The 26274-nt window shown below is 50.7% G+C and overlaps 2 protein-coding genes and 1 long non-coding RNA gene across 4 annotated transcripts in view; 1 reads left to right on the top strand and 2 right to left on the bottom strand.

Moving 5' to 3' along the window:
* Window positions 1–5064: 5064 nt before the first annotated feature.
* Window positions 5065–13663, bottom strand: mis12 (MIS12 kinetochore complex component). 2 transcript variants are annotated; one of them, XM_072589261.1, is made up of 3 exons: window positions 13530–13631; window positions 6524–6800; window positions 5065–6178 (listed from the first exon to the last, which is right to left on the bottom strand). In XM_072589261.1, the coding sequence occupies exon 3, from the start codon at window positions 6168–6170 to the stop codon at window positions 5484–5486; it is 687 nt and encodes a 228-aa protein (XP_072445362.1). In that variant the 5' UTR covers window positions 6171–6178; window positions 6524–6800; window positions 13530–13631; the 3' UTR covers window positions 5065–5483. The 2 variants fall into 2 exon arrangements, with proteins under 2 accessions (XP_072445362.1, XP_072445361.1); XM_072589260.1 differs by lacking the exon at window positions 6524–6800 and having other exon boundaries at window positions 13530–13663.
* A 1-nt stretch (window position 13664) lies between these two features.
* The window catches only part of derl2 (derlin 2), a 21519-nt gene continuing 8909 nt past the window's right edge, over window positions 13665–26274 (top strand). The window contains exons 1-5 of the mRNA XM_072589259.1: window positions 13665–13807; window positions 20955–21020; window positions 22418–22491; window positions 22728–22821; window positions 23829–24024. Coding sequence (XP_072445360.1) covers window positions 13676–13807; window positions 20955–21020; window positions 22418–22491; window positions 22728–22821; window positions 23829–24024 — 562 coding nt within the window. The 5' untranslated portion in view covers window positions 13665–13675. The remainder of the gene's footprint in view (window positions 13808–20954; window positions 21021–22417; window positions 22492–22727; window positions 22822–23828; window positions 24025–26274) is intronic.
* LOC140491288 (uncharacterized) overlaps window positions 22815–26274 on the bottom strand; it is a 25427-nt gene continuing 21967 nt past the window's right edge. The window contains exon 3 of the long non-coding RNA XR_011963273.1: window positions 22815–23234. This is a non-coding gene — a long non-coding RNA (uncharacterized lncRNA). The remainder of the gene's footprint in view (window positions 23235–26274) is intronic.

The following is a 26274-nucleotide window of genomic DNA, read 5'->3' as shown; positions in this document are numbered from 1 at the left end:
TCTGGCCCAAACTAGTCCATGCTGACCAAAATGTCTGTCCACGCAAACTCCATTTCCCTGCACTTAGCCCATATCCTTCTAAACCTTTCCTATCCATGTATTTGTTCAAATGCTTTTTAAATGTTGTTAATGCCTTATACCCTTCCGCTGGCAGCTCATTCCATATGCGTCCCATCCTGTGTAAAATAAGTTGTCCCTCAGATTCCCTTTTATTCTTTCCCCTTTAACTTCAAACTGATGCCCTAAAGTCATTGATTTTTTGTACGAAAACCAACCATATGAAAAACATCGAGTGCATTAAACGTGCTTCTTATGATCTTACAACCCTCTGTGAGATCCCCCCTCTGTCTCCTACACTCTAAAGAAAAAAGTCCTAGCTTGTCCCTATAATTCCCTATAATTCAGGCCATTCAGTCCAGGCAACATCCTTATAAATCTTGTCTGCACTCTTTCCCGTTTAATAACATCCTTCCTATAACAAGGTGACCAAAATCGAACACAGACTCCAGGTACAGCCTCACCAATGTCCTGTAAAACTGTAACACAAGTTCCCAACTTCTATACTTAAACCCTTGACTAATGAAGGCCAGTGTGCCAAAAGCCTTCTTCACTGCCTTGCCTACCTGTGACTCCACTTTCAGAGAACCGTGCACCTGAACGCCAAGATCCCTCTGTTTCACTACACTCAAGGCCCTAGCATTCACCATGAAACCCATACCTTGATTTCACTTTCCAAAATGCATGACCTCACACTTATGTATTTGCCATTTCTTGGCTCACTTTACCAAATGATCAAGGTCCTGCGCAATTTCTGATAACTTTCCTCACTGTCCATGATACCTCCTATTTTAGTGTTATCTGCAAACTTACGAATCATGCCTTGTACATTCTCATCCAAATCATTGATGTAGATAACAAATAGTAAAGGGCCCAACACCAATCCCTGAGGCACTCTACTAGTCACAGACCTCTATTCTGACAAGCTTCCTTCCACTATTACCCTCTGCTTCCTACCATCAAGCCAATTTTGTATCCAATTTGCCAGCTTACCCTGGATTCCATGTGATCTAACCTTCCAGAGCAGCCTATCCAAGGTCATACTGAAATCATACAGACTACAAGAAAGTAAGGATTGCAGATGTTGGAGATCAGAGTCAAAAAGTGTGGCATACAGCCAGCAAGGCAGCATCTGAGGAGCAGGAGAGTAGATGTTTTGAACATAAGCTTTTCATCTATTGCCCTGCCCTCTTCAATCTTCCTGGTCACTTCATTAAAGAACTCTTAACAAATTTATGAGTCATGATCTCCCACTCATAAAACGATGATGACTACTCCTAATCAAACCCTCTCTTTCCAAATGGATGTATATGTTATTTCTCAGAATGTTCTCACGTAACTTACCTACCATAGATGTTAGGCTTACTGGTCTATGGTTCCCAGGCTTTTCTTTGCAGCCCATCTTGAATAATGGCACAACATTCGCTACCCTCCAGTCTTCCAGGATCTCACCCGTGGCTAACAATAATGCAAAAATATCAGCCAGGGCCTTATCAGCCTAGTGTCCTGACTCTGAGCCAGAAGGCCCACCTGCCCAACCATAGCATGCTTACATGCCTGCCCATCCAATCCAGCCTACATCAGCCTTGAATCAGGTCAGATTTAAGCATTTAAAATGGGCACATATTTAACTTAGCAATCAGTCAAGAAGCAGCAGACAGCCTGAAGTGAATTAGTTGAAAGATTGTAGCAGAGAAAATCAGCATTAACAATGTTTTAAATCACAATTAGTTTGATAAAAGATCAACATAAGAAAAATCAATATCTAAAACTATGATATTGAAACTGCCAGAAAGCCTAGCTCAGTTAAGCACAAAAAAAAACATAACAAATAGTATAAAAAGGGAAGAAGTGAGGACTGCAGATGCTGAAGACCAGAGTTGAAAAATGTGGTGCTGCAAAAACACAGCAGGCCAGGCAGCATCCAAGGATCAGGAGAATCGACGTTTCGGGCATAAGCCCTTCTTCAGGAATGAGGCTTGTGTGCCAAGCAGGCTGAGATAAAAGGTAGGGGTGGGAGGGAATTTGGAGGAGGGGCCCTGGGAATACGATAGGTGGAAAGAGGTGAGGGTGATAGGCTGGAGAGGGGGTGGGGGGTGAAGAGAGGTCGGGAAGAAGATTGCAGGTCAAGAGGGCGGTGCTGAATGCAGGGGTTGGGACTGAGATAAGGTGGGGGGAGGGGAAATGAGGAAGCTGGAGAAATCTACATTCATCCCGTGTGGTTGGAGGGTTCCGAGGCAGAAGGTGAGGCTCTCTTCCTCCAGGCATCATGTGGTCAGGGTCTGGCGATGGAGGAGGCCAAGGACCTGCACGTCCTTGGCGGAGTGGGAGGGGGAGTTAAAATGTCCTTGGCGGTTGGGTTGGTTGGTGTGGGTGTCCCAGAGGTGTTCCCTGAAATGTTCCGCAAGTAGGCGGCCTGTCTCCCCAATGTAGAGGAGACCACATCGGGTGCAACGGATACATTAAATGATGTGTGTGGAGGTGCAGGTGAATTTGCGACGGATATGGAAGGATCCATTGGGGCCTTGGAGGGACATGAGGGGAGAGGTGTGTGCGCAAGTTTTGCACTTCTTGTGGTTGCAGGGGAAGATGCTGGGAGTGGAGATTGGGTTGGTGGGGGGTATGGACCTGACAAGGCAGTCGCGAAGGGAGTGGTCACTCCGGAACACTGATAGGGGTGGGGAGGCAAATATATCCCTGGTGGTGGGGTCTGTTTGGGGGTGGCGGAAATGACTGAGGATGATACGATGTATCTGGAGGTTGGTGGGGTGGAAGGTGAGGACCTGGTGGCGATTCTGTCCTGGTGGCAATTGGAGGGGCAGGGTTCAAGGGCGGAGGTGTGGGAAGTGGAGGAGATGCGGTGGAGAGCATCATCGACCATGTCGGAGGGGAAATTGCAGTCTTTGAAGAAGGAGGCCATTTGGGTTGTTCCGTAGTGGAACTGGTCCTCCTGGGAGCAGATGCAACGGAGGCGAAGGAATTGGGAATATCGGATGGCGTTTTTACAGGGGGCAGGGAGTGTAATCTAGGTAGCTGTGGGAGTCGGTCGGTTTGTAGTAAATGTCTGTGTTGAGTCAGTTGCCCGAGATAGAAATGGAGAGGTCTAGGAAGGGGAGGGAGCAGTCTGAGATGGTCCAGGTAAATTTGAGGTCGGGTTGGAAGGTGTTAGTAAAGTGGATGAACTGTTCAACCTCCTCGTGGGAGCACGAGGTAATACCATTACAATCATTGATGTAGCGGAGGAAAAGGTGGGGGGTGGTGCCAGTGTAGCTGCGGAAGATGGACTGTTCCACATATCCGACGAAGAGGCAGGCATAGCTGGGGCCCATGCGGGTGCCCATGGATACTCCTTTGGTTTGGAGGAGGTTGGGAGGATTGGAAGGAGAAGTTGTTAAGAGTGAGGACCAGTTCAGTCAGTCGAAGGAGGGTGTCAGTGGAAGGGTACTGGTTGATTCGGTGGGAAAGGAAGAGGTCTTCGTGATGGGGGATGGAAGTATACAGGGACTGGATGTCCATGGTGAAGATAAGGCATTGGGGGGCAGGGAAGCGAAAATCATGGAGGAAGTGGAGGGTGTGGGTGGTGTCCCGAACGTAGGTGGGGAGTCTCTTGGACTAAGGGGGTCAGGACAGTGTCAAGATAAGCTGAGACAGGTTCAGTGGGGCAGGAGCAGGCCGAGACAATGGGTCAGCCTGGGCAGTCGGATTTTTGGATTTTGAGCAGGAGGTAGAAACGGGCGGTGCGGGGTTGTGGGACTATCAGGTTGGAAGCAGTGGATGGGAGATCTTCTGAGGTGATGAGGTTATAGATGGTCTGGGAAATGATAGTTTGGTGGTGGGGTCATGGTCAAGGGGGGCAGTAGGAGGAGGTGTCCATGAGTTGGCGTCTAGCTTCAGCGATGTAAAGATCGGCGCACCAAACTACCACTGCGCCTTCCTTGTCTGCTGGCTTGATGGTGAGGTTGGGGTTGGAGCAGAGGGAGTGGAGGGCTGCGCATTGTGAGAGTGAGAGGTTGGAGTGGGTAGACAGGTTGAGGCAGTCAATGTCGCGGTGGCATTTGGATATGAAGAGATCGAGAGCGGGTAAGAGGCCAACATGGGTGTCCAGGTTGATGGGGTGTGTTGGAGGCTGGAGAAGGGGTTGTCAGAGGGTGGGCGAGAGTCCTGGTTGAAGAAGTAGGCACGGAGGCGAAGGCGGCAGAAGAAATGCTCGATGTCTAGCCGCGTGTCGAACCCATTGATCCGGGAGCGTAGGGGATGAAGGTGAGGCCTCTGCTGAGGCACCTTTCCCTGCAACCGCAAGAAGTGCAAAACTTGCACCCACACCTCCCCCCTCCAAGGCCCCAGTGGATCCTTCCATATCCGTCGCAAATTCACCTGCACCTTCACACACATCATTTACTGTATCCGTTGCACCCGCTGTGGTCTCCTCTACATTGGAGAGACAGGCCGCCTACTTGCGGAATGTTTCAGGGAACACCTCTGGGACACCCACACCAACCAACCCAACTGCCCCGTGGCTGAACACTTTAACTCCCCCTCCCACTCCACCAAGGATATGCAGGTTCTTGGCCTCCTCCATCGCCAGACCCTGACCACACGACGCCTGGAGGAAGAGCGCCTCATCTTCCACCTAGGAACCCTCCAACCACACGGGATGAATGTAGATTTCTCCAGCTTCCTCATTTCCCCACCCCCCACCTTATCTTAGTCCCAAACCCCGGATTCAGCACCGCCCTCTTGACCTGCAATCTTCTTCCCGACCTCTCCTCACCCACCCCCTCTCCGGCCTATCACCCTCACCTCCTATTGTATTCCCAGCGCCCCTCCCCTCTACCCTTTATCTCAGCCTGCTTGGCACACCAGCCTCATTCCTGAAGGGCTTATGCCCGAAATGTCGATTCTCCTGCTCCTCAGATACTGCCTGGCCTGCTGTGCTTTTCCAGCAACACATTTTTCAAATAACAAATATTGTGTAAATACCAAGAAAACTAAAGACGACAGTCCAAGTAGCTGTATCAATTTTTATTTATATAAATGTTCAGTTCACAGAGGAAAGACGTCTGCACAGGATTTGGAAAATTTCTTTGTTCACACTCTTGCTCACACCATCAGACTCTGTTTCATACCAGGATGGCAAACGGTACAGAGTAGATACAGGATATCATTTCTACTACCAATCCAAACATATCTCATCACTTCCCTGAAATATAAATTGCCCATAAATATTGTTGCCCAGTTTCAAATGGAAGGCTATCCTTCAAATAGGATCAATAAAATGCTAAATTCTAATCATTTCTCAACCATTACAGCAGGAATGTGAAGAGTTCTCAACTCACTTTCCCAACTAGAGATCTTGGAGCCCCTCAGATTGAGGTGGGAATGACAAGCAGTGTTCAAATGCATTATACCAACCAGTCCCAATGCCTTTATAGTTTAAGTCGCTTCCTTCTTGTTTCCTTTCCCTCCTCCTGTTCACTTCCACTGGGTGCTCTTGATTGATTTTGCTCATCCTTGTATTTCTCTTGGATTTTCTGAAGCATAGCTGGGATCTCGCAGGTCAATCCCCGAACAAAGGCCAGGCTCTCACGAACATTGCTGACTGCATTACTCTTCCAAGTGTTATCCAGATTGCTGAACCAGTGAATTCTCTGCTCTAGTTTCAACTCAATCAACTTTTGGTCTTCTAATTCAGTAAGGAGTGCATGTTTGGCAATAATTTCACATCGGTAGCAGTGCTCCAGTTCAGCTATTTCTGATTGCAAGTCTTTGAACTGTTCCTCAGTGTATGGGTACTTTTCCTGGACATGGTCTTCAGGAAGCAGGATATTTTCAGGAATGTAGAAGATATGTTGCAGAATTCCTTGCTCGACCCTCTCAAAGATCATATCAAACCGTTCTTTCATTAATTGAAGGAAGCTCTCTGTACAGGTACGGATCTGAGATGGAGTCACACTGCTATCTGACATTTCCTTTAGTTTCTTGAAAATGACTCGCTCCACAACCAGCATGACATCAAGGAGAGAATCTTGGATTCCACTGGACACTCTCAGAACACAGGTTTGGGGGGAGAACCCAAAAAATTGGGTCTCATATGTCATCAACCTGTCCGCCATTTTAAAACCTAAACAGATAGTGAATGGGGGAAAGCAATGTTTAAAAAAAATCAAATACAGCAAATAACTAAATAAATGTGGCCTAAGAAAGAAAGCTCAAAGTGTCTCATAATCCAAACAGCAGAAAATATTTCCTTCTATTTATTTTTAAAAGTAAGGGCACTTATAGTGCAGTGATAATACCCCTAACTATGGTCCAGAAAGCCCTGATTCAAGTCCCACCTATTCTAGAGGTGTGTAAAACATCCAAGTGGCAGTCAGTGACTAGTGGGGCACTGCAGGGATGAGTGCTTGGACATTAGCTATACACAGTAATATATTAGTGACTTACATGGAGGAACAAAATTTATTACCTCAAAGTTTGCAGGCAACACAAAGCTGGGGGTAATGTGAACTGTAGGGAGAATGCAAAGCTGCTTCAGTCTGATTTCAACAAGTCGAGTTGGCAGGCAAACGCATGGCATATTATGTATGATCTGGATAAATGTGAGGTTATCCAGTGGAAGGCAATTGCACAGGGACTTGGAGAAACCACATCTAGAGTATTATGTGCAATTTTGATATCCTTAACTGAGTCACAAAATTAATGGGCAAAACTAGAAATTGCTGAATAAACAGGTCTGGCAGCATCTGTGAAAAGAAATCAGAGTAAACGTTTAGGGTCAAAGTGACCCTTCCTCAGAACAGTTTAAGGATATCTTAGAATCCCTACAGTGTAGAAACAGGCCCTTCAGCCCAATAAGTCCACACCAACCCTCTGAAGATTAACAGACGTACCTTAGATTCCCCTACATTTACCCCTAATTTATGAACCTAATCCCTGAACACTATGGACAATTTAGCATTGCCAATTCACCTGACCTGCACATCTTTGGACTGTGGGAGGAAACTGGAGCACCCAGAGGAAATCCACGCAGACACGGGGAGAACGTGCAAACTCCACACAGTCAGTCGCCTGAGGGTGGAATCGAACCGGGGTCCCTGGCGCTGTGCTAACCATTGAGCCACCATTTAGGACTGAACCGAGATGGTGAGAAATTTCTCCATCTGGCAAGTGGGGAATTTTGTGTAATTCACTGCCACAAAAAATGGCTAAAAATCACACAACACCAGGTTATAGTCCAACAGGTTTAATTGGAAGTACTAGCTTTCGGAGCGACGCTCCTTCATCAGGTGATTGTGTCACTCCGAAAGCTAGTGCTTCTAATTAAACCTGTTGGACTCTAACCTGGTATTGTGTGATTTTTAACTTTGTACACCCCAGTCCAACACCGACATCTCCAAATCACAAAAAAATGGCTGAAGTCAAAACATTGAATGTTTTCAAGAAATTAGAGCGAAGTCGATCAAAGATTAAGGAGAGACGTCAGGGACAAGGTATGATCAGCCGGGATCATATTGAAAGGTGCAGCCAGCTCAAAGGGCCAGTGGGGCCAACTCCTGCTACCTTTATGTTTGTTCCACCACCTTCCCCCGCCACTAACCCCCCTCCGCCACCCACATCCCCACCCCCCAACCTCCCACCTCCCACATCCCCACCCCCCTCCCTCCACCTCCCACCTCCCACATCCCCACCCCCCTCCCTCCACCTCCCACCTCCCTCCCTCCACCTCCCACCTCCCCCTCCCTCCACCTCCCACCTCCCCCATCCCCCTCCCTCCACCTCCCACCTCCCCCATCCCCCTCCCTCCACCTCCCACCTCCCACCTCCCCCATCCCCCTCCCCCCACCTCCCACCTCCCCCATCCCCCTCCCCCCACCTCCCCCATCCCCCTCCCTCCACCTCCCACCGCCCCCATCCCCCTCCCTCCACCTCCCACCTCCCCCTCCCTCCACCTCCCACCTCCCCCATCCCCCTCCCTCCACCTCCCACCTCCCCCATCCCCCTCCCTCCACCTCCCACCTCCCCCATCCCCCTCCCTCCACCTCCCACCTCCCCCATCCCCCTCCCTCCACCTCCCACCTCCCCCATCCCCCTCCCTCCACCTCCCACCTCCCCCATCCCCCTCCCTCCACCTCCCACCTCCCACCTCCCCCTCCCTCCACCTCCCACCTCCCCCACCCCCCTCCCTCCACCTCCCACCTCCCCCATCCCCCTCCCCCCATCCCCCTCCCCCCATCCCCCACCTCCCCCATCCCCCTCCCTCCACCTCCCCCTCCCTCCACCTCCCACCTCCCCCATCCCCCTCCCTCCACCTCCCACCTCCCCCATCCCCCTCCCTCCACCTCCCACCTCCCCCATCCCCCTCCCTCCACCTCCCACCTCCCCCATCCCCCTCCCTCCACCTCCCACCTCCCCCATCCCCCTCCCTCCACCTCCCACCTCCCCCATCCCCCTCCCTCCACCTCCCACCTCCCCCATCCCCCTCCCTCCACCTCCCACCTCCCCCATCCCCCTCCCTCCACCTCCCACCTCCCCCATCCCCCTCCCTCCACCTCCCACCTCCCCCATCCCCCTCCCTCCACCTCCCACCTCCCCCATCCCCCTCCCTCCACCTCCCACCTCCCCCATCCCCCTCCCTCCACCTCCCACCTCCCCCATCCCCCTCCCTCCACCTCCCACCTCCCCCATCCCCCTCCCTCCACCTCCCACCTCCCCCATCCCCCTCCCACCTCCCCCATCCCCCTCCCACCTCCCCCATCCCCCTCCCTCCACCTCCCACCTCCCCCATCCCCCTCCCTCCCACCTCCCCCATCCCCCTCCCTCCACCTCCCCCATCCCCCTCCCTCCACCTCCAACCTCCCACATCCCCACCCCCCTCCCCCCACCTCCCCCATCCCCCTCCCTCCACCTCCCACATCCCCACCCCCCTCCCTCCACCTCCCACCTCCCACATCCCCACCCCCCTCCCTCCACCTCCCACATCCCCACCCCCCTCCCTCCACCTCCCACATCCCCACCCCCCTCCCTCCACCTCCCACATCCCCACCCCCCTCCCTCCACCTCCCACATCCCCACCCCCCTCCCTCCACCTCCCACATCCCCACCCCCCTCCCTCCACCTCCCACATCCCCACCCCCCTCCCTCCACCTCCCACATCCCCACCCCCCTCCCTCCACCTCCCACATCCCCACCCCCCTCCCTCCACCTCCCACATCCCCCATCCCCCTCCCTCCACCTCCCACATCCCCCATCCCCCTCCCTCCACCTCCCACATCCCCCATCCCCCTCCCTCCACCTCCCACATCCCCCACCCCCCTCCCTCCACCTCCCACATCCCCCACCCCCCTCCCTCCACCTCCCACATCCCCCACCCCCCTCCCTCCACCTCCCACATCCCCCACCCCCCTCCCTCCACCTCCCACATCCCCCACCCCCCTCCCTCCACCTCCCACATCCCCCATCCCCCTCCCTCCACCTCCCACATCCCCCATCCCCCTCCCTCCACCTCCCACATCCCCCTCCCTCCACCTCCCACATCCCCCTCCCTCCACCTCCCACATCCCCCATCCCCCTCCCTCCACCTCCCACATCCCCCATCCCCCTCCCTCCACCTCCCACATCCCCCATCCCCCTCCCTCCACCTCCCACATCCCCCTCCCTCCACCTCCCACATCCCCCTCCCTCCACCTCCCACATCCCCCTCCCTCCACCTCCCACATCCCCCATCCCCCTCCCACATCCCCCATCCCCCTCCCTCCACCTCCCCCCTCCCTCCACCTCCCCCATCCCCCTCCCTCCACCTCCCACATCCCCCTCCCCCCACCTCCCCCATCCCCCATCCCCCTCCCACCTCCCCCATCCCCCTCCCTCCCCCATCCCCCACCCTCCACCTCCCACCTCCCCCATCCCCCTTCCTCCACCTCCCACCTCCCCCATCCCCCTTCCTCCACCTCCCACCTCCCCCATCCCCCTCCCCCCATCCCCCACCTCCCCCACCCACCTCCCCCATCCCCCTCCCTCCACCCCCATCCCCCTCCCTCCACCCCCATCCCCCTCCCTCCACCTCCCACCTCCCCCATCCCCCTCCCCCTCCCTCCCACCTCCCCCATCCCCCTCCCTCCCCCTCCCACCTCCCCCATCCCCCTCCCTCCCCCTCCCACCTCCCCCATCCCCCTCCCTCCCCCTCCCACCTCCCCCATCCCCCTCCCTCCCCCTCCCACCTCCCCCATCCCCCTCCCTCCCCCTCCCACCTCCCCCATCCCCCTCCCTCCCCCTCCCACCTCCCCCATCCCCCTCCCTCCCCCTCCCACCTCCCCCATCCCCCTCCCTCCCCCTCCCACCTCCCCCATCCCCCTCCCTCCCCCTCCCCCTCCCACCTCCCCCATCCCCTCCCTCCCCCTCCCACCTCCCCCATCCCCCTCCCTCCCCCTCCCCCTCCCACCTCCCCCATCCCCCTCCCTCCCCCTCCCACCTCCCCCATCCCCCTCCCTCCCACCTCCCCCATCCCCCCTCCCTCCCCCTCCCACCTCCCCCCATCCCCCTCCCTCCCCCCTCCCCCATCCCCCTCCCTCCCCCTCCCCACCTCCCCATCCCCCTCCCTCCCCCTCCCACCTCCCCCATCCCCCTCCCTCCCCCTCCCACCTCCCCCATCCCCCTCCCTCCCCCTCCCACCTCCCCCACCCCCCTCCCTCCCCCTCCCACCTCCCCCATCCCCCTCCCTCCCCCTCCCACCTCCCCCATCCCCCTCCCTCCCCCTCCCACCTCCCCCATCCCCCTCCCTCCCCCACCCACCTCCCCCCATCCCCCTCCCTCCCCCACCCACCTCCCCCATCCCCCTCCCTCCCCCTCCCACCTCCCCCATCCCCCTCCCTCCACCTCCCACCTCCCCCATCCCCCTCCCTCCACCTCCCCCATCCCCCTCCCTCCACCTCCCACCTCCCCCATCCCCCTCCCACCTCCCCCATCCCCCTCCCTCCTCCCCCATCCCCCTCCCTCCACCTCCCCCATCCCCCTCCCTCCACCTCCCCCATCCCCCTCCCTCCACCTCCAACCTCCCACATCCCCACCCCCCTCCCCCCACCTCCCCCATCCCCCTCCCTCCACCTCCCACATCCCCACCCCCCTCCCTCCACCTCCCACCTCCACATCCCCACCCCCCTCCCTCCACCTCCCACATCCCCACCCCCCCTCCCTCCACCTCCCACATCCCCACCCCCCTCCCTCCACCTCCCACATCCCCACCCCCCTCCCTCCACCTCCCACATCCCCCATCCCCCTCCCTCCACCTCCCACATCCCCCATCCCCCTCCCTCCACCTCCCACATCCCCCATCCCCCTCCCTCCACCTCCCACATCCCCCATCCCCCTCCCTCCACCTCCCCCATCCCCCTCCCTCCACCTCCCCCATCCCCCATCCCCCTCCCTCCACCTCCCCCATCCCCCATCCCCCTCCCTCCACCTCCCCCATCCCCCATCCCCCTCCCTCCACCTCCCCCATCCCCCATCCCCCTCCCTCCACCTCCCCCATCCCCCATCCCCCTCCCTCCACCTCCCCCATCCCCCATCCCCCTCCCTCCACCTCCCCCATCCCCCATCCCCTCCCTCCACCTCCCCCATCCCCCATCCCCCTCCCTCCACCTCCCCCATCCCCCATCCCCCTCCCTCCACCTCCCCCATCCCCCATCCCCCTCCCTCCACCTCCCCCATCCCCCTCCCTCCACCTCCCCCATCCCCCATCCCCCTCCCTCCACCTCCCCCATCCCCCATCCCCCTCCCTCCACCTCCCCCATCCCCCTCCCTCCACCTCCCCCATCCCCCATCCCCCTCCCCCCACCTCCCCCATCCCCCATCCCCCTCCCACCTCCCCCTCCCTCCCCCATCCCCCTCCCTCCACCCCACCTCCCCCATCCCCCTTCCTCCACCTCCCACCTCCCCCATCCCCCTTCCTCCACCTCCCACCTCCCCCATCCCCCTCCCCCCATCCCCCTCCCCCCATCCCCCTCCCTCCCACCTCCCCCATCCCCCTCCCTCCCCCACCCACCTCCCCCATCCCCTCCCTCCCCCACCCACCTCCCCCATCCCCCTCCCTCCCCCCCCACCTCCCCCATCCCCCTCCCTCCCCCACCCACCTCCCCCATCCCCCTCCCTCCCCCACCCACCTCCCCCATCCCCCTCCTCCCCCACCCCCCTCCCTCCCCCACCCCTCCCTCCCCCACCTCCCCCATCCCCTCCCTCCCCTCCCACCTCCCCCATCCCTCCACCTCCCACCTCCCCCCTCCCCCTCCCTCCACCTCCCCCATCCCCCTCCCTCCACCTCCCCCATCCCCCTCCCTCCACCTCCCCCCTCCCCCATCCCCCTCCCTCCCCCATCCCCCTCCCTCCACCTCCCCCCTCCCCCATCCCCCTCCCTCCCCCATCCCCCTCCCTCCACCTCCCCCCTCCCCCATCCCCCTCCCTCCACCTCCCCCATCCCCCTCCCTCCACCTCCCCCATCCCCCTCCCCCATCCCCCTCCCTCCACCTCCCCCATCCTCCTCCCTCCCACCTCCCCCATCCCCCTCCCTCCACCTCCCACCTCCCCCATCCCCCTCCCTCCACCTCCCACCTCCCCCATCCCCCTCCCACCACCTCCCCCATCCCCCTCCCTCCACCTCCCCCATCCCCCTCCCTCCACCTCCCACCTCCCACCTCCCCCTCCCTCCACCTCCCACCTCCCCCATCCCCCTCCCTCCCACCTCCCCCCTCCCCCCTCCCCCCACCTCCCCCCTCCCCCCACCTCCCCCACCCCCCTCCCCCCACCCCCCTCCCCCCCCTCCCCCCACTCCCCCCACCTCCCACCTCCCACCTCCCCCCACCTCCCACCTCCCCCACCCCCCCTCCCCCCACCTCCCACCTCCCCCCACCTCCCACCTCCCCCACCCCCCTCCCCCCACCTCCCCCACCCCCCTCCCCCCACCTCCCACCTCCCCCCACCTCCCACCTCCCCCACCCCCCTCCCCCCACCTCCCCCACCCCCCTCCCCCCACCTCCCCCATCCCCCTCCCTCCACCTCCCCCATCCCCCTCCCTCCACCTCCCTCCCTCCACCTCCCACCTCCCCCATCCCCCTCCCTCCACCTCCCTCCACCTCCCACCTCCCCCATCCCCACCCACCTCCCCCAACCTCCCCCATCCCCCTCCCTCCCACCTCCCCCATCCCCCTCCCTCCCACCTCCCCACCCCCCTCCCTCCACCTCCCACCTCCCCACCCCCCTCCCTCCACCTCCCCACCCCCCTCCCTCCACCTCCCACCTCCCCACCCCCTCCCTCTCCCTCCCACCTCCCACCCCCTCCCTCTCCCTCCCCCTCCCACATCCCCACCCCCCCCATCTCACCTCCCACCCATCCTCTCCCTCTCCTGGACCCACCATTCCCTCTCTGCCCCATCTCCTCCCTCACTCACCATCAATCCAACCCCATTAATTCTCTATCCCCTCACCTTTCCGCGCTCCCTCTCTCTCTCTCTCTTTTCTTTTAGCGTTTGTTGTTTTTCAGTCTCGAGCTTCCCGCCCAAGAACCACCTTCCTCGCTGCGCATGCGCTGACCGGACCTCGGGTGGGGGGGCGGTGTCCGTTTCCGGAAGTGATGTCAGGACCGGAAGCTGCCCCCGCGGTCGGGCTGAAGATGGCGTATCAGAGCCTGCAGCAGGAGTACTTGCAGATCCCCCTAGTAACGCGGGCCTACACCACCGCCTGTGTGCTCACTACCGCCGCTGTGGTAGGTGCTTCGCCTGGGGCTGGGCCTGAGCCTGGGGGTAGGGGATTGGCTGGCGACCGGAACACAGGAGGCGGGGGGGAAAGAGAGAGAGAGAGAGAGAGAGAGAGTGTCCGTGTCCGTTTGTTTCCCCTTCCCGAGGTCTGGGAATTCCTCTTTCCGGGGAGGAGGTGTCTGATCGCCTTTCCATCACCACCCCTCCCTACCAGGAAAAGGTGTCGGATCAGCACTTTGGAATGAAATACAATGCAAAATAAATCAGCGATGTGATACATGTGCAGTGCAAATTAAATGCTACAGTTTAAATGGTCTTCAAGGATGGGGAGTCCTGGAAGTGCTCAGCCACCAATGTTTGAAGGTGACCAAATAAGTGTTTTTATCATGATTTGGATGCAGGTGTTGGACTAGGTTGTACAAAGTTAAAAATCACACACCAGGTTATAGTCCAACAGGGTTATTTGGAAGCACTCGCTTTCGGAGTGCTGCTGCAGTGCCCCAAAAGCTAATGCTTCCAAATAAACCTGTTGGACTATAATCTGGTGTTGTGTGATTTTGTCAGAATAGTCATTGGTATATGAATCTTTACTTGCTCAGTAGGTGCAGTGAGTAAATAGCTAAAAAATTATCATAGAATCCCAACATTGTGGAAACAGGCCATTCAGCCCAACAAGTCCACACCAACCTTCCAAAGAGTAAAACCGCCCCCTAAGGGTCATTCCGCTAACCTATAACTCTACATCTACCCTCTGACTAACACATCTAACCTACTCATCCCTGAACACTATTGGAAATGTAGCTTGGCCCTGCACATCTTTGGATCATGGGAGGAAAGCGAAACACCTGGAGGAAACTTGCACAGGGAGAATGTGCACACTCCACACAGTCAGGCTGGAATCAAACCTGGGTCCCTGGCGCTATGAGGCAGCAGTGCTCACCACTAAGCCACCATGTTACCCTTATGCTGAAACGTGGCCCTTGCTTGAGTATGACACCATTTCTGGGCAAAGTTAAAAATCATACAACATCAGGTTATAGTCCAACAGATTTATTTGGAAGCACTAGCTTTCCAAGCAGGTTTACTTGGAAAGCTAGTGCTTCCAAATAAACCTGGTCCAATACCGCATCTCCAAATCATGACCATTTCTGGAGATCACCATTCAAGAAGCAAGTGAAGATTTTGGAAAGGGTTCAAAACAGATTTTTTGAAATAGTACCAAAGAAGGGAATTGCGTCTCCAGACAACCTGCAGTTTATTGTAGAAAAGGGGGAATATAGCAGACCTAAAATCCAGAGGAAATTAATAGTGGATCAGAGATGGGAACTGTACTTTTTTTTTACACAGAGCGTGGCTTGTGTGTAGAATGAACTTTCAGAAGAAGTGGTGGATGTGAGTACAGTTACAATGTCTAAAAGATAGTAGAGGTGGCAGATCGCGTGTGAGCCTCCAGCCCCCCCACCCCCCCTTTCTATACTAGATAGGAAAGGATTAGAAGGATATGGGCCAAATGCAGGGAAATGAGGTCAGTGTTGATAGACATTTTGGTCGCATGGACCAGTTTGGGCCAAAGTGCCTGTCTCTGTGCTGTAGTACTCTATATGTACATGAATGAGAAATGTTTGGAGGGATATGGCCAAGTGCAGGCAGGTGGGGCTAGTTTAGTTTGAGGTTATGGTGTACTGTCTGTACTTCGTGGGCTAAATTATGAGGAGAGATTATTACAAGTAAAGCCTGTTTTCTCTACAACATAGAAGGTACTAACAGGAAAGTCCCATCATGTAATTGGTGAAAATACTGCCACATTAAAAATAAACTAGATTACACACCTTGGCATAATAGTTGTAGCCTTTGATTCAGACAGCTTTCACATTTAGCAAAAATTCTGCATTTCGATCTGTTTGAGACCAAATAATTTTTGAATTGTAATTTTAAATAGAAGGTCAATAAGAGCTACTCATTCCAATTCCTCTTCCCTGTATCCTTCTCTATTCTGTTTTCAAATTCTGCAGCCACTACTAATCGAGCAGTCTGTATTACAGTAACCCCATGTTAATACACCCATTTACACTTCATTGTTCAGAACAAAGAACAATACAGCGCAGAAACAGGTCCTTCAGCCCTCCAAGCCTGCACCAACACATTTTGCCCTTCTATATTGGGCGGCACGGTGGTTAGCACTGTTGCCTCACAGCGCCAGAGACCCGGGTTCAATTCCCACCCCAGGCGACTGATTGTGTGGAGCTTGCACATTCTCCCCGTGTCTGCATGGTTTTCCTCCGGGTGCTCCGGTTTCCTCCCACAGTCCAAAGATGTGCAGGTTAGGTGAATTGGCCATGCTAAATTGCCTGTTGTGTTAGGTAAGGGGTAAATGTAGGGGTATGGGTGGATTGTGCTTTGGCAGGTCGGTGTCAACTTGTTAGGCTGAAGGGCCTGTTTCCACACTGTAAGTAATCTAAAATCTAAAAAAAATCTAATCTATACTAAGACTGTCTTCACTTACATGATCTGTATTCCTCTACTCCCTTCAAATTCATGTATTCATCCAGGTGCTCCTTGAGTGCTGCTATTGTGTCTGCTTCCACCGCCTCCTGTGGCACTTACCACCTTTTGTGTTCTTTTTTCTTCTTCGTCTGATCTACCCTTCTTACCAGTTTTCCAGCCATTGCACAGTTTAATTCAGGGTTCATGGGTGATTAGAAAGTAACAGAATAACTGTCCCACAACATTGTATCAGTGGTTGGACTGTTGAAACTCAGTTGAAATGAGTTTGTCATTGTGAATGTCACACTACAACTGGGGAGCTAAATTGACATGACTGCTGAGGATTGTGTGTGACACCCCGCATAGCTAGTCTCACCCCCATTTAATGTTCCTGGTAAGGACCCAGGTTTTACATATGTCCAGGTAAGGGTTTATGCCCAAAACGTCGATTTCGAAGCTACTTGGATGCTGCCTGAACTGCTGTGCTCTTCCAGCACCACTAATCCAGAATTCACTAGAGCAGCTAAAATTAACTGTCTGGAGCAAATTCTAGGTATACCCCCATACAATCTCTATGTTACTGTGTTCAATCGAAACTGTTTCCCAATATAACTTGGATGTGCCCAAAAATCTACAGGACACGATTGCGTGTTTGGATTTAGAGAGATTTGCATAATGCTATCTATTGTGCTTATCATTGCATTTTAAATGTCTTTTGCTAGCTTACCATTACTGGTCAAATCTAATAATGTCATGAATGTCTTATTTGTTAGATTCAAGCCATTCTTCAGAGGCTTAAAACCATAATCTAGGTTTCAACCATATTTAAAAACTGAGGTCATGCTTCGCTCTCCAAAGTGCCATCTTAAGGGTAAAGTTTTAAACTGAGTCACCACGTGCCTTCTCAGTTAGATGTGAGAGATCCCATGCCTCCATCTAAAGAGTGTTTTCCAGGACCTGATTCATCTTCAATCAACATCACCAAACCAGATTAATGGTTTCTGTTATTGACACTTCAAAGCCATTCATGATTTTGAATACATGTATCAAATCTTCTCTTGCCTTTCTCAGCTGTAAGAATTACCTGAGTTACCCTAGTTTTCCCAAACTGAAGACCTTCATCTCTAACGTAACTCCCGAGAATCCTACTTTAACCACATCCAGAATTCAACACACTCCTTGAGCTTAGATCCAGCCAATGCTTTTTGAAGGTTGAACCAGACATCCTTGTTTTTGTACCAATACTGTGAATGTTGGAAAAGTGAAGTAAAATCAATCAGTGCTGGAATTCACAGCAGGCCAGGCAATGTCAGCAAAGGGAGAAACAGTGTTAGCATTTGAGGTCAAATACCTTTAATCAGAACTGAAGAAAGATAGAAACATATTAGCTTTTGAGCCAGTGAAAGGGGAAAGAGGCAGGAAAAAGAAAAGGGTACCTCTCTGACTGGGTGGAAGACAGGAGAAATTAACTAAGTCCTTTCATTATGTAAAAGCCGTGGTCACAGACCAGACCGTCAACTTTTGACCAGACCATTTGATCCCAGACTAAATAGCTAAATTATTAGATTAGATTACTTACAATGTGGAAACAGGCCCTTCGGCCCAACAAGTCCACACCGATCCGTCGAAGCGGAACCCACCCAGACCCATTCTCCTACGTTTACCCCTTCACCTAACAATACGGGCAATTTAGCATGGTCAATTTATCGAGCCTGCACATTTTTGGATTGTGGGAGGAAACCCACGCGGAGAATGTGCAAACTCCACACAGAGAATCGCCTGAGGTGGGAATTGAACCCGGGTCTCTGGCGCTGTGAGGCAGCAGTGCTAACCACTGAAACAACTCTCCAGCACCACTCTCTGTCTTCTACCTTTGAGCCAGTTCTGATTAGATTAGATTACTTACAATGCGGAAACAGGCCCTTCAGCCCAACAAGTCCACACCGACCCGCCGAAGCGCAACCCACCCAGACCCATTCCCCTACATTTACCCCTTCACCTAACACTACAGGCAATTTAGCATGGCCAATTCACTTAACCTGCACATTTTTGGACTGTGGGAGGAAACCGGAGCACCAGAAGGAAACCCACGCAGACACGGGGAGAATATGCAAACTCCACACAGACAGTTGCCCGAGGCGGGAATTGAACTCATGTCTCTGGCGCTGTGAGGCAGCAGTGCTAACCAATGAGCCACCGTGCCTGCCCTCAATGATGTAATCTGGTTAGGAACAAGTAGCTTTTATTTTTATAATAGCTGAAAGGTAAGATGCAAGGGTCTTACCAGGAAAGTGAAGACACAAACACTTGTGGATTTGAACAAAGCAATAAATTTTACAATATTAATGCAGAAATGCAGACTACAATGTATTGTCATCCAGAATTAGACATGGTGAGTAATTAAACAACTAATTAGTTCTAGGTATGAGTAACAATCTGATTAAGCACCTTATGGCGCCCATCGAATAAAAAATGTCATCATGACAAACACCACAGCATCTCACCTCCTCCCCAGATATCAATGCAAATTAAGCCATCAAATCTCAAAATTTCACAAGGGATTCTCAATTCTTCACTTTCTTTCTGTTCTTCACAATCTGGCTTTGAAACTCCCTCATAAGTGTTTCTTCCTCATGGACTGTTTCACAGACTGTTCCTGTTCTCGTCAATCACCACCTATCCTCTAGCATCATTCCCATTTTGAAGGAGACTTGGGAGCTTGGAAACAGTTCCTGTATAATTTCCATCCTTGTTTCCTTTGGTCACGCAGGATGCATCACATCAAAACCTCAGGATTTTCCTGCTTTGAGAATTGGCTTTCTTTTATTTTCCTTTTCTTCACTGATTTCAATCTTATCCATTTTTTTCCACCCCTCTTCATTTGCAGTTGTTCTGGTAACATCTTTCTCTTGTGAGGCCAGACTAAAAATGCTCATTTAATGCCTCCACCAGGCCCACTGCTTCCAGATGAAGATCTGGAAGGCTCTGATTGAATGGCAGCACATTCCAGATCCTACCCGCTTATTTAAAATGTTTTTTATTATGTCGCCTTTGTTTTGTTTTGTCAGTATTGTTAAGTCCATCAGTTCCTGACTTACCACCCATGAGAACAGTTTCTTTCCATTTTGTCCATTGGCTTCATGATTTTGAATACCGATGACAAACATTATCTCAAACTTAAGGAGAACTTCTCCAGTCTATCCACATAATGAAGCTCCCTCATCCCTGGAAGCACATTCATAAGTATTGGCTGCATTGTCTTTCTGTGTATTTTGTTTATCCTCTACTTGTGCACACCTGCCGCTAAATTAGTTGAAACGCTGCCTCAAGGATATTAAGTTAAAAATGACACAACACCAGGTTATAGTTCAACAGGTTTAATTGGAAGTACACTAGCTTTCGGAGTGACGCTCCTTCATCAGGTGATTGTGGAAGGCTCAATCCTAACACACAATTTATAGCAAAAGGTTTACAGTGTGATGTAACTGAAATTATACATTGAAAAATTGATCGTCTGTGAAGTCTTTCATCTGTTAGAATACAGTGATATTTCACTTCTTTCATGTGTAAATCACAAAACCTTATTTTTAAAAGTTGCATTCTCGGGTTAGCTGTTAACAATGGTGATAGCTAGACAATATGTTGAAGGTGTTGGCCCCCTGTGTTCTCTGTCTGTGCCATGATGTTTAGATTGATTCTAATCTAAACAGTGAGATAACGGAGTTTTACATGAATGCATGCAGTTTTTGAGCAAAGTACAATATTACCCTGCAAGTCCAAATCAAGGATATTACAACTTACCTCCACCAACAATCTCTCATTCCTCCCATTAACCAACCATGTCGTACCCTCTACCTTTCCTCACCTATCCTCAGTTCACCACTCAGCTCCTGCCACCCCTTTTATTTGCAGCTCCCCCTTCACCCACCCCCAGTTCCGAAGAAGGGTTACACCAGAAGCGTCAACTTCTCCACCTCCTGATGCTGCTGGCTTCCTGTGTTCTTCCAGCCTCTTGCCTATTTACTTTGGATTCCAGTATCCGTGTTTTTTTTGTCTCTAATCAAAGATATTGTTAGCAGCTTTGTTCAAGTGCGACTTATTTACCTCCTGAACCCACTGCCTGAGGAATTTGAAGTCCTTCATTCTGCACAATTTCTGCAACTGCATGTTAACCTCTTTTAATTTACTATTCCGATAAACAAACTTTTGTGTAGCGCTGGGAATGATTCCAAGATTATCGGTGAAATCCTACTCTTTAATTTCCTTCAGAACTAATTAAACTTGGCAGATCTCAAACCTTTTGTCCCCTACATTCCTGGTTCCCAAATGAGCTTCTGTAGTCCTTCCTCAAAATGTTCTGAATGCTGTTAGCCCTTTACTGTGGAATGAGAGGAGCAACAGACAATGCAGGTTTCATGTCAGCAGTTGCAGAAACAATTGTCTGTCATAACTAGAATCTCCTACAGCTATTGTGTCTTGCAGTTCCTTCTACCATCATTTATCCCATTGTATTGTGGGTGGGCTTTAAGACCGCATTTCAAAAGTACATCATTTGTTGTAAATTGTTTTAGGATAATGTAGGAAAGGTGCTATGAAGTGCAATTTTCATCTTTGTTTTGTAAAGTAAATGTCTAATGTCTAATGTCTAATGTCTTGTTTACTTTCTTTCAGCAATTAGAAATAATCACACCATTCCAGCTGTACTTCAATCCCGAGCTTATATTTAAACACTACCAAGTAAGTGTGTTTATTAGATTAATGCATAACACTGCATGGATTGTATATACTCACTATTCCTAATATTTCCAGTTCAGCCACAATTATTCCCCTTATAATGTTCTGATAACGTCAGAAAATGCTGAATTACACAGGCTGTCATGGCTTTGTGAATTGTAAGTTGAACAGTAGAAATCTAAAATGGCTATGTGAATTAAATTTATTGTCACGTGTACCGAGGCACAGCAAAAAGCTTTGTCTTACGAGTACTACAGGCAGATCACAAAGTTAAATAGCATAGATAAGTAAATAATAGGTAAACAGCAGCAAAAACAAAAACACAGGTAAAGCTGAATGTTAAGTGTTTGTGAGTCCATTTAGTATTCTAACAACAGTAGGGTAGAAACCGTTGCGAAACGGGCTGGTGCGTGTGATCAGGCTTCTATACCTTCTCTCCGATGGTAGAGGTTGTGGAAAAACATTGCCAGGGTGGCCTTTCTTTGACAGCGGGCCTGGTAGATGGATTCTATTGATGGGACATTGGCCTTTGTGATTGTCCAGGTGGAGTTCACACTCTCTGTAATTGTCTTCGATCTTGAATGGTACAGTTGCCATACCAGAAAGTGAAACATCCAGACAGAATGCTCGTGATGGTGCACCTGTAAAAGTTGGCAAGGGTATTCGCCGTCATGCCAAATTTCCTCAGCTGCCTGAGGAAGAAGAGACGCTGTTGGGCCTTTGTAACCAGTGTGTCCACATGAAGAGTCAAAGAAAGCTTGTTGTGGATGACCACTCCCAGGAGCTTGACACGCTCCAAGAGCTGATTTTTATCAATTGCTATGGTGTCTTTAGTAAGTTATTTGTTCATTTCTCACCCTGTCCCCTTTAGTGTGTATCCTTGCTCGCCTGCCTGCAGTAGTATCTCAGTGCTGGGATACATCATTGGCCACAAGTGACTGATTCCCCAACCTGCATTCAGCAGCTGCCGAAACATCACAGGAAACATCATCAGGAACTCTGTCCTTTGAGATAGTTATTGTGAACCTGAAAACGTAGTGCTCACACACAATTATGTCCTTCAGATGTCCTCCTTAGTCTGTTTTGTTTCTCATGTCATTTTTATTGACAGTTGTTGGTGACACCCAGTCCTTGCTTTCTCTGCCCCATCCAAAGTTTCTGGTGTTCACTCCTTATTAGTCGATGTTATTGGGATGTTGACTGGGATTATGACAGTGATGTTGACATTCCCAAAGAACCTTCACTGTTCCAATTTCCTCCTTCCTTCAATACACTGAGTGTCAGTGCTGTGATTTAGCTGAGTACTGTCGAGAGGAGCGAGGAATTTAAAAAATGACGCGTAAAGGAATTGAAATGGATTTCCAGACTGTAACATTAACCCGTGTTTTCTTTTCTTGTAGGTTTGGAGATTAATTACAAATTTCCTGTTTTTTGGTACAGTGGGATTTAATTTTTTGTTTAATATGATATTCCTGTATCCTTTTGACAGCTATTGAAATTACATGTAGAAATTTTTAAAAACTGCTTTTTGCGTAAGAATCAAACTGATTGATGATTGTTAATGACAGAAAAGATGTCTGTTTACAAATTGCATTTGCAACAGGTAAAGAAATCAGGTTTAAGGAGAGTGTTTATTCCCTCCAAAAACATTTTTTTGCTTTCATAATTTTTACTTTGATACACCTTGTGTTTTCTTAACCATTACTGCAGATATCGATATTGCCGGATGCTTGAAGAAGGGTCATTCAGGGGTCGAACTGCAGACTTTGTCTTTATGTTTCTCTTTGGTGGATTTTTGATGACTGTATCCTTCAGCTTTTTCTTTAGTATATATGTTATCAAACTATTTTCAAAGATCAGTAAATTAATTAATTATATTTTAACAAGCATATAGCTGTCACTCAATAACATCAACACTTTGCCACAGAACTCACTGGCTTCCACTGTCACTAATACCCTTATCCCATCCAATGATAGCTTCCCACAGGCTCCTGGTGAAGATCAATTAATTCAACACAAACTTGAATCACACTGAGGACTTTCATACCTCTTTACACCCATTGTTCATTGATCTTAATAACTGGCCTTGGTCTGCTGTGCTTTTATTTTTAATCCATTATTCTCCTCATGCAGGCAATCTCCAGGTTGTGAACTGGTTCCATTCTTGAGTCCATTCAGAAGTGGACTTGTACGCAAGTCAAAACACAAAGCAGGACACTGTAAAATGGCCGTTCATAAGTACTGTGAAGTATATGTCATATCTTTAAAGTTATTATTAATATATCCCATATGGGATTCCATTAATCAGTTTTGTAAGTTGGATGTTCATAAATCATGTATGCCTGTAATATGTTTCTATAGTTCTCATAGATTCCACCTTGCCCCATGGCACTGTCACATCTGGCAGTGACTGATGTATATGTCTTCATCATTTGCTTTAGTGCTTAAAATATTCCATTGTTACTTTTTCTGGTGGAGTTGCCTCATTGAGCATTTTGATCCAAACAGGACAGCTTGAACACAGGGGAAAATCGCAAGCAATCAAAGAGCACAGTAAATTATTAAACCTAAGCTTTATTTACATCGGGTAGATCATGGTGCCTTACTGAAATGGGTAATGAGGGGCAACCTCTCCCTGTTCTCTCCGTCCTGTGACTTTCCCCTAATTGTCATCCATGCACCTGTTCTCTTGTTCTTGTTCTTCTCAGTCCACTCCTTTTATTCACCCCACCTAACCTTCTTTGACACAGGCAGAAATCTGCTAATCCTGTTGAAAATGTTTGACTTTTTTCCTCCTTAACTTTATGTCAGATCTTTGGCTTGTTTGTCAATCTAGTGTTCCTGGGTCAGGCCTTTACTATAATGCTCGTCTATATATGGAGCAGGCGAAATCCTTACGTCAGGATGAACTTCTTTGGGCTCCTTAATTTTCAGGCTCCATTCCTGCCCTGGGTACTAATGGGCTTCTCATTGTTGCTTGGGAATTCAATCATAGTGGATTTGTTAGGTAAGGAAGCAATGTTGTGTCAAGGAAAAGCATTAAACAGTGTGTAAGTGGTATTTTTTGAATGTCCCTGTATCTGAATGTACATGTTTTGGAGATGCCAGTGTTGGACTGGGGTGTATAAAGTTAAAAATCACACAACACCAGGTTATAGTCCAACAGGTTTAATTGGAAGCACACTAGCTTTCGGAGCGACGCTCCTTCATCAGGTGATAGTGGAGGGCTCGATCGTAATTTGCAGTGTGATAGCTAGACAATATGTTGAAGGTGTTGGCCCCCTGTGTTCTCTGTCTGTGCCATGATATTTAGAATCAATCAAGTTCTAGCTATCACCATTGTTAACAGCTAACCCGAGAATGCAACTTTAAAAATAAAGGGTTTTGTGATTTACACATGAAAGAAGTGAAACTATCACTGTATTCTAACAGATGAAAGGCTTAACACAATCAATTTTTCAATGTATAATTTCAGTTACATCACACTGTAAATTTTTGCTATAAATTCTGTGTTACGATCGAGCCCTCCACTATCACCTGATGAAGGAGCGTCGCTCCGAAGGCTAGTGTGCTTCCAATTAAACCTGTTGGACTATAACCTGAATGTACATGTGATATGGTCTGATCATTTCATGGTATAATTTGGAAAGGAAACTGGAAATTTGGTGTGGTTAACGATTCTGCATTCAAATCAATTCTGAATTGTATCCTGCTCACATACTTCCTATTGATTAGAAATTACATTGACCTGTAAATCTGCTTACAATTATCTTTCTTTTAAGTAGCCTATTAATCATTTGACCATCATCTGCTGACTTTAATATTGTTGGAAGATAATATACCCCTGGACATTACCCATTGTACTCTATGCTACTTTCTCCCCACCCCCACCTCTAGTTTATCTCTCCATGCTTCAGGCTCACTGCCTTTATTCCTGATGAAGGGCTTTTGCCCAAAACGTCGATTTCGAAGCTACTTGGATGCTGCCTGAACTGCTGTCCTCTTCCAGCACCACTAATCCAGTATTTGGTTTCCAGCATCTGCAGTCATTGTTTTTACCTTGTTGATTTTAACCCTACTGCGAATCCTCTTGCAAGGATGCCTGCCTTGAAGAAGTTTTCCTCCTCTCTCTACAAGAATCTCAGGGAGTCCCTCTCCCACTGCAACTCCCAGGTCATTTCCTCTGCCCTGAAGCTCCGGACTTGTCCTACCTGCCTATCTTCTTTTCCACCTATCCACTCCACCCTCTCCTCCTTGACCTATCACCTTCATCCCCTCCCTCACTCACCCATTGTACTCTATGCTACTTTCTCCCCACCCCCACCCTCCTCTAGCTTATCTCTCCATGCTTCAGGCTCACTGCCTTTATTCCTGATGAAGGGCTTTCACCCGAAACATCGATTTCGAAGCTACTTGGATGCTGCCTGAACTGCTGTGCTCTTCCAGCACTACTAATCCAGAATTAACCATTAATAGGCTGACTAGAAACACAAATAGCATAACAAGAATAAAAATCCCGGACAAGCAAAAGTCTCAAACCTTACAGATCCACTTCCTTTACTTTCTGTTTTATCAGTTCATTTATATTTCCAGCATATCTTTAGTTATTCAGACAGATAGGAAAATGATGGCAGTCTTGTGCAGATCCATCCAGTACAGGTCACCTGTGCCCAGTCTGATTGTCTAATCATGTTTCCAGTGTCCCAGCAATGCAAATCCTTCCCTACACCAGCATCTTTCTAGCTACATATTTACCTGTCTTGTACTGACTTGGGAACACAATCCCTGGAGATCATGCTTCTGATCTCACATTTAATTTGCACAGCCACTCCGATATTCTGCGCACCATGATCGGTTTGTCCACGTTGACTTCCTGTTTTGAAATCACTACACACGTGGATCTGACCACCTTGTACAGCAGAATTAGTTATACTAATTACTAATGCTAGTTATGATCCCAGCTGATGGTAATACAAGTCAGATCCTAGAATTAAACCTAGCTTGATGGATCATATTTTGCTACTTCAAAACATTACCATGTCCCCTTGCCAACATCTCTAGCTCAAGCTTACTACAGTACTCAAGCAAAGCTGAGCACAAACTGAAAGATCAGCATCTCATTTCCTTTTTGGGAACTCTGTACCCTTTTGGATTCAATAGCGAGTTCAACTATTTTAGAGCTTGAGGACATGTCCTTACCCAAACCCGCACACACCCAGTCTTGTCTTCATGTGGGCTGCTACCACACACAGCCCAT

Source organism: Chiloscyllium punctatum, chromosome 19 (genome assembly GCF_047496795.1).
Source record: "Chiloscyllium punctatum isolate Juve2018m chromosome 19, sChiPun1.3, whole genome shotgun sequence".
NCBI lineage: Eukaryota > Metazoa > Chordata > Chondrichthyes > Orectolobiformes > Hemiscylliidae > Chiloscyllium > Chiloscyllium punctatum.
This window is presented reverse-complemented; position numbering and strand designations above follow the sequence as displayed.

What these genes read in the sequence shown, in the direction of transcription:
- mis12 (XM_072589260.1), bottom strand. Translation starts at nt 6,170, where the DNA reads ATGGCGGACAGGTTGATGACATATGAGACCCAATTTTTTGGGTTCTCC.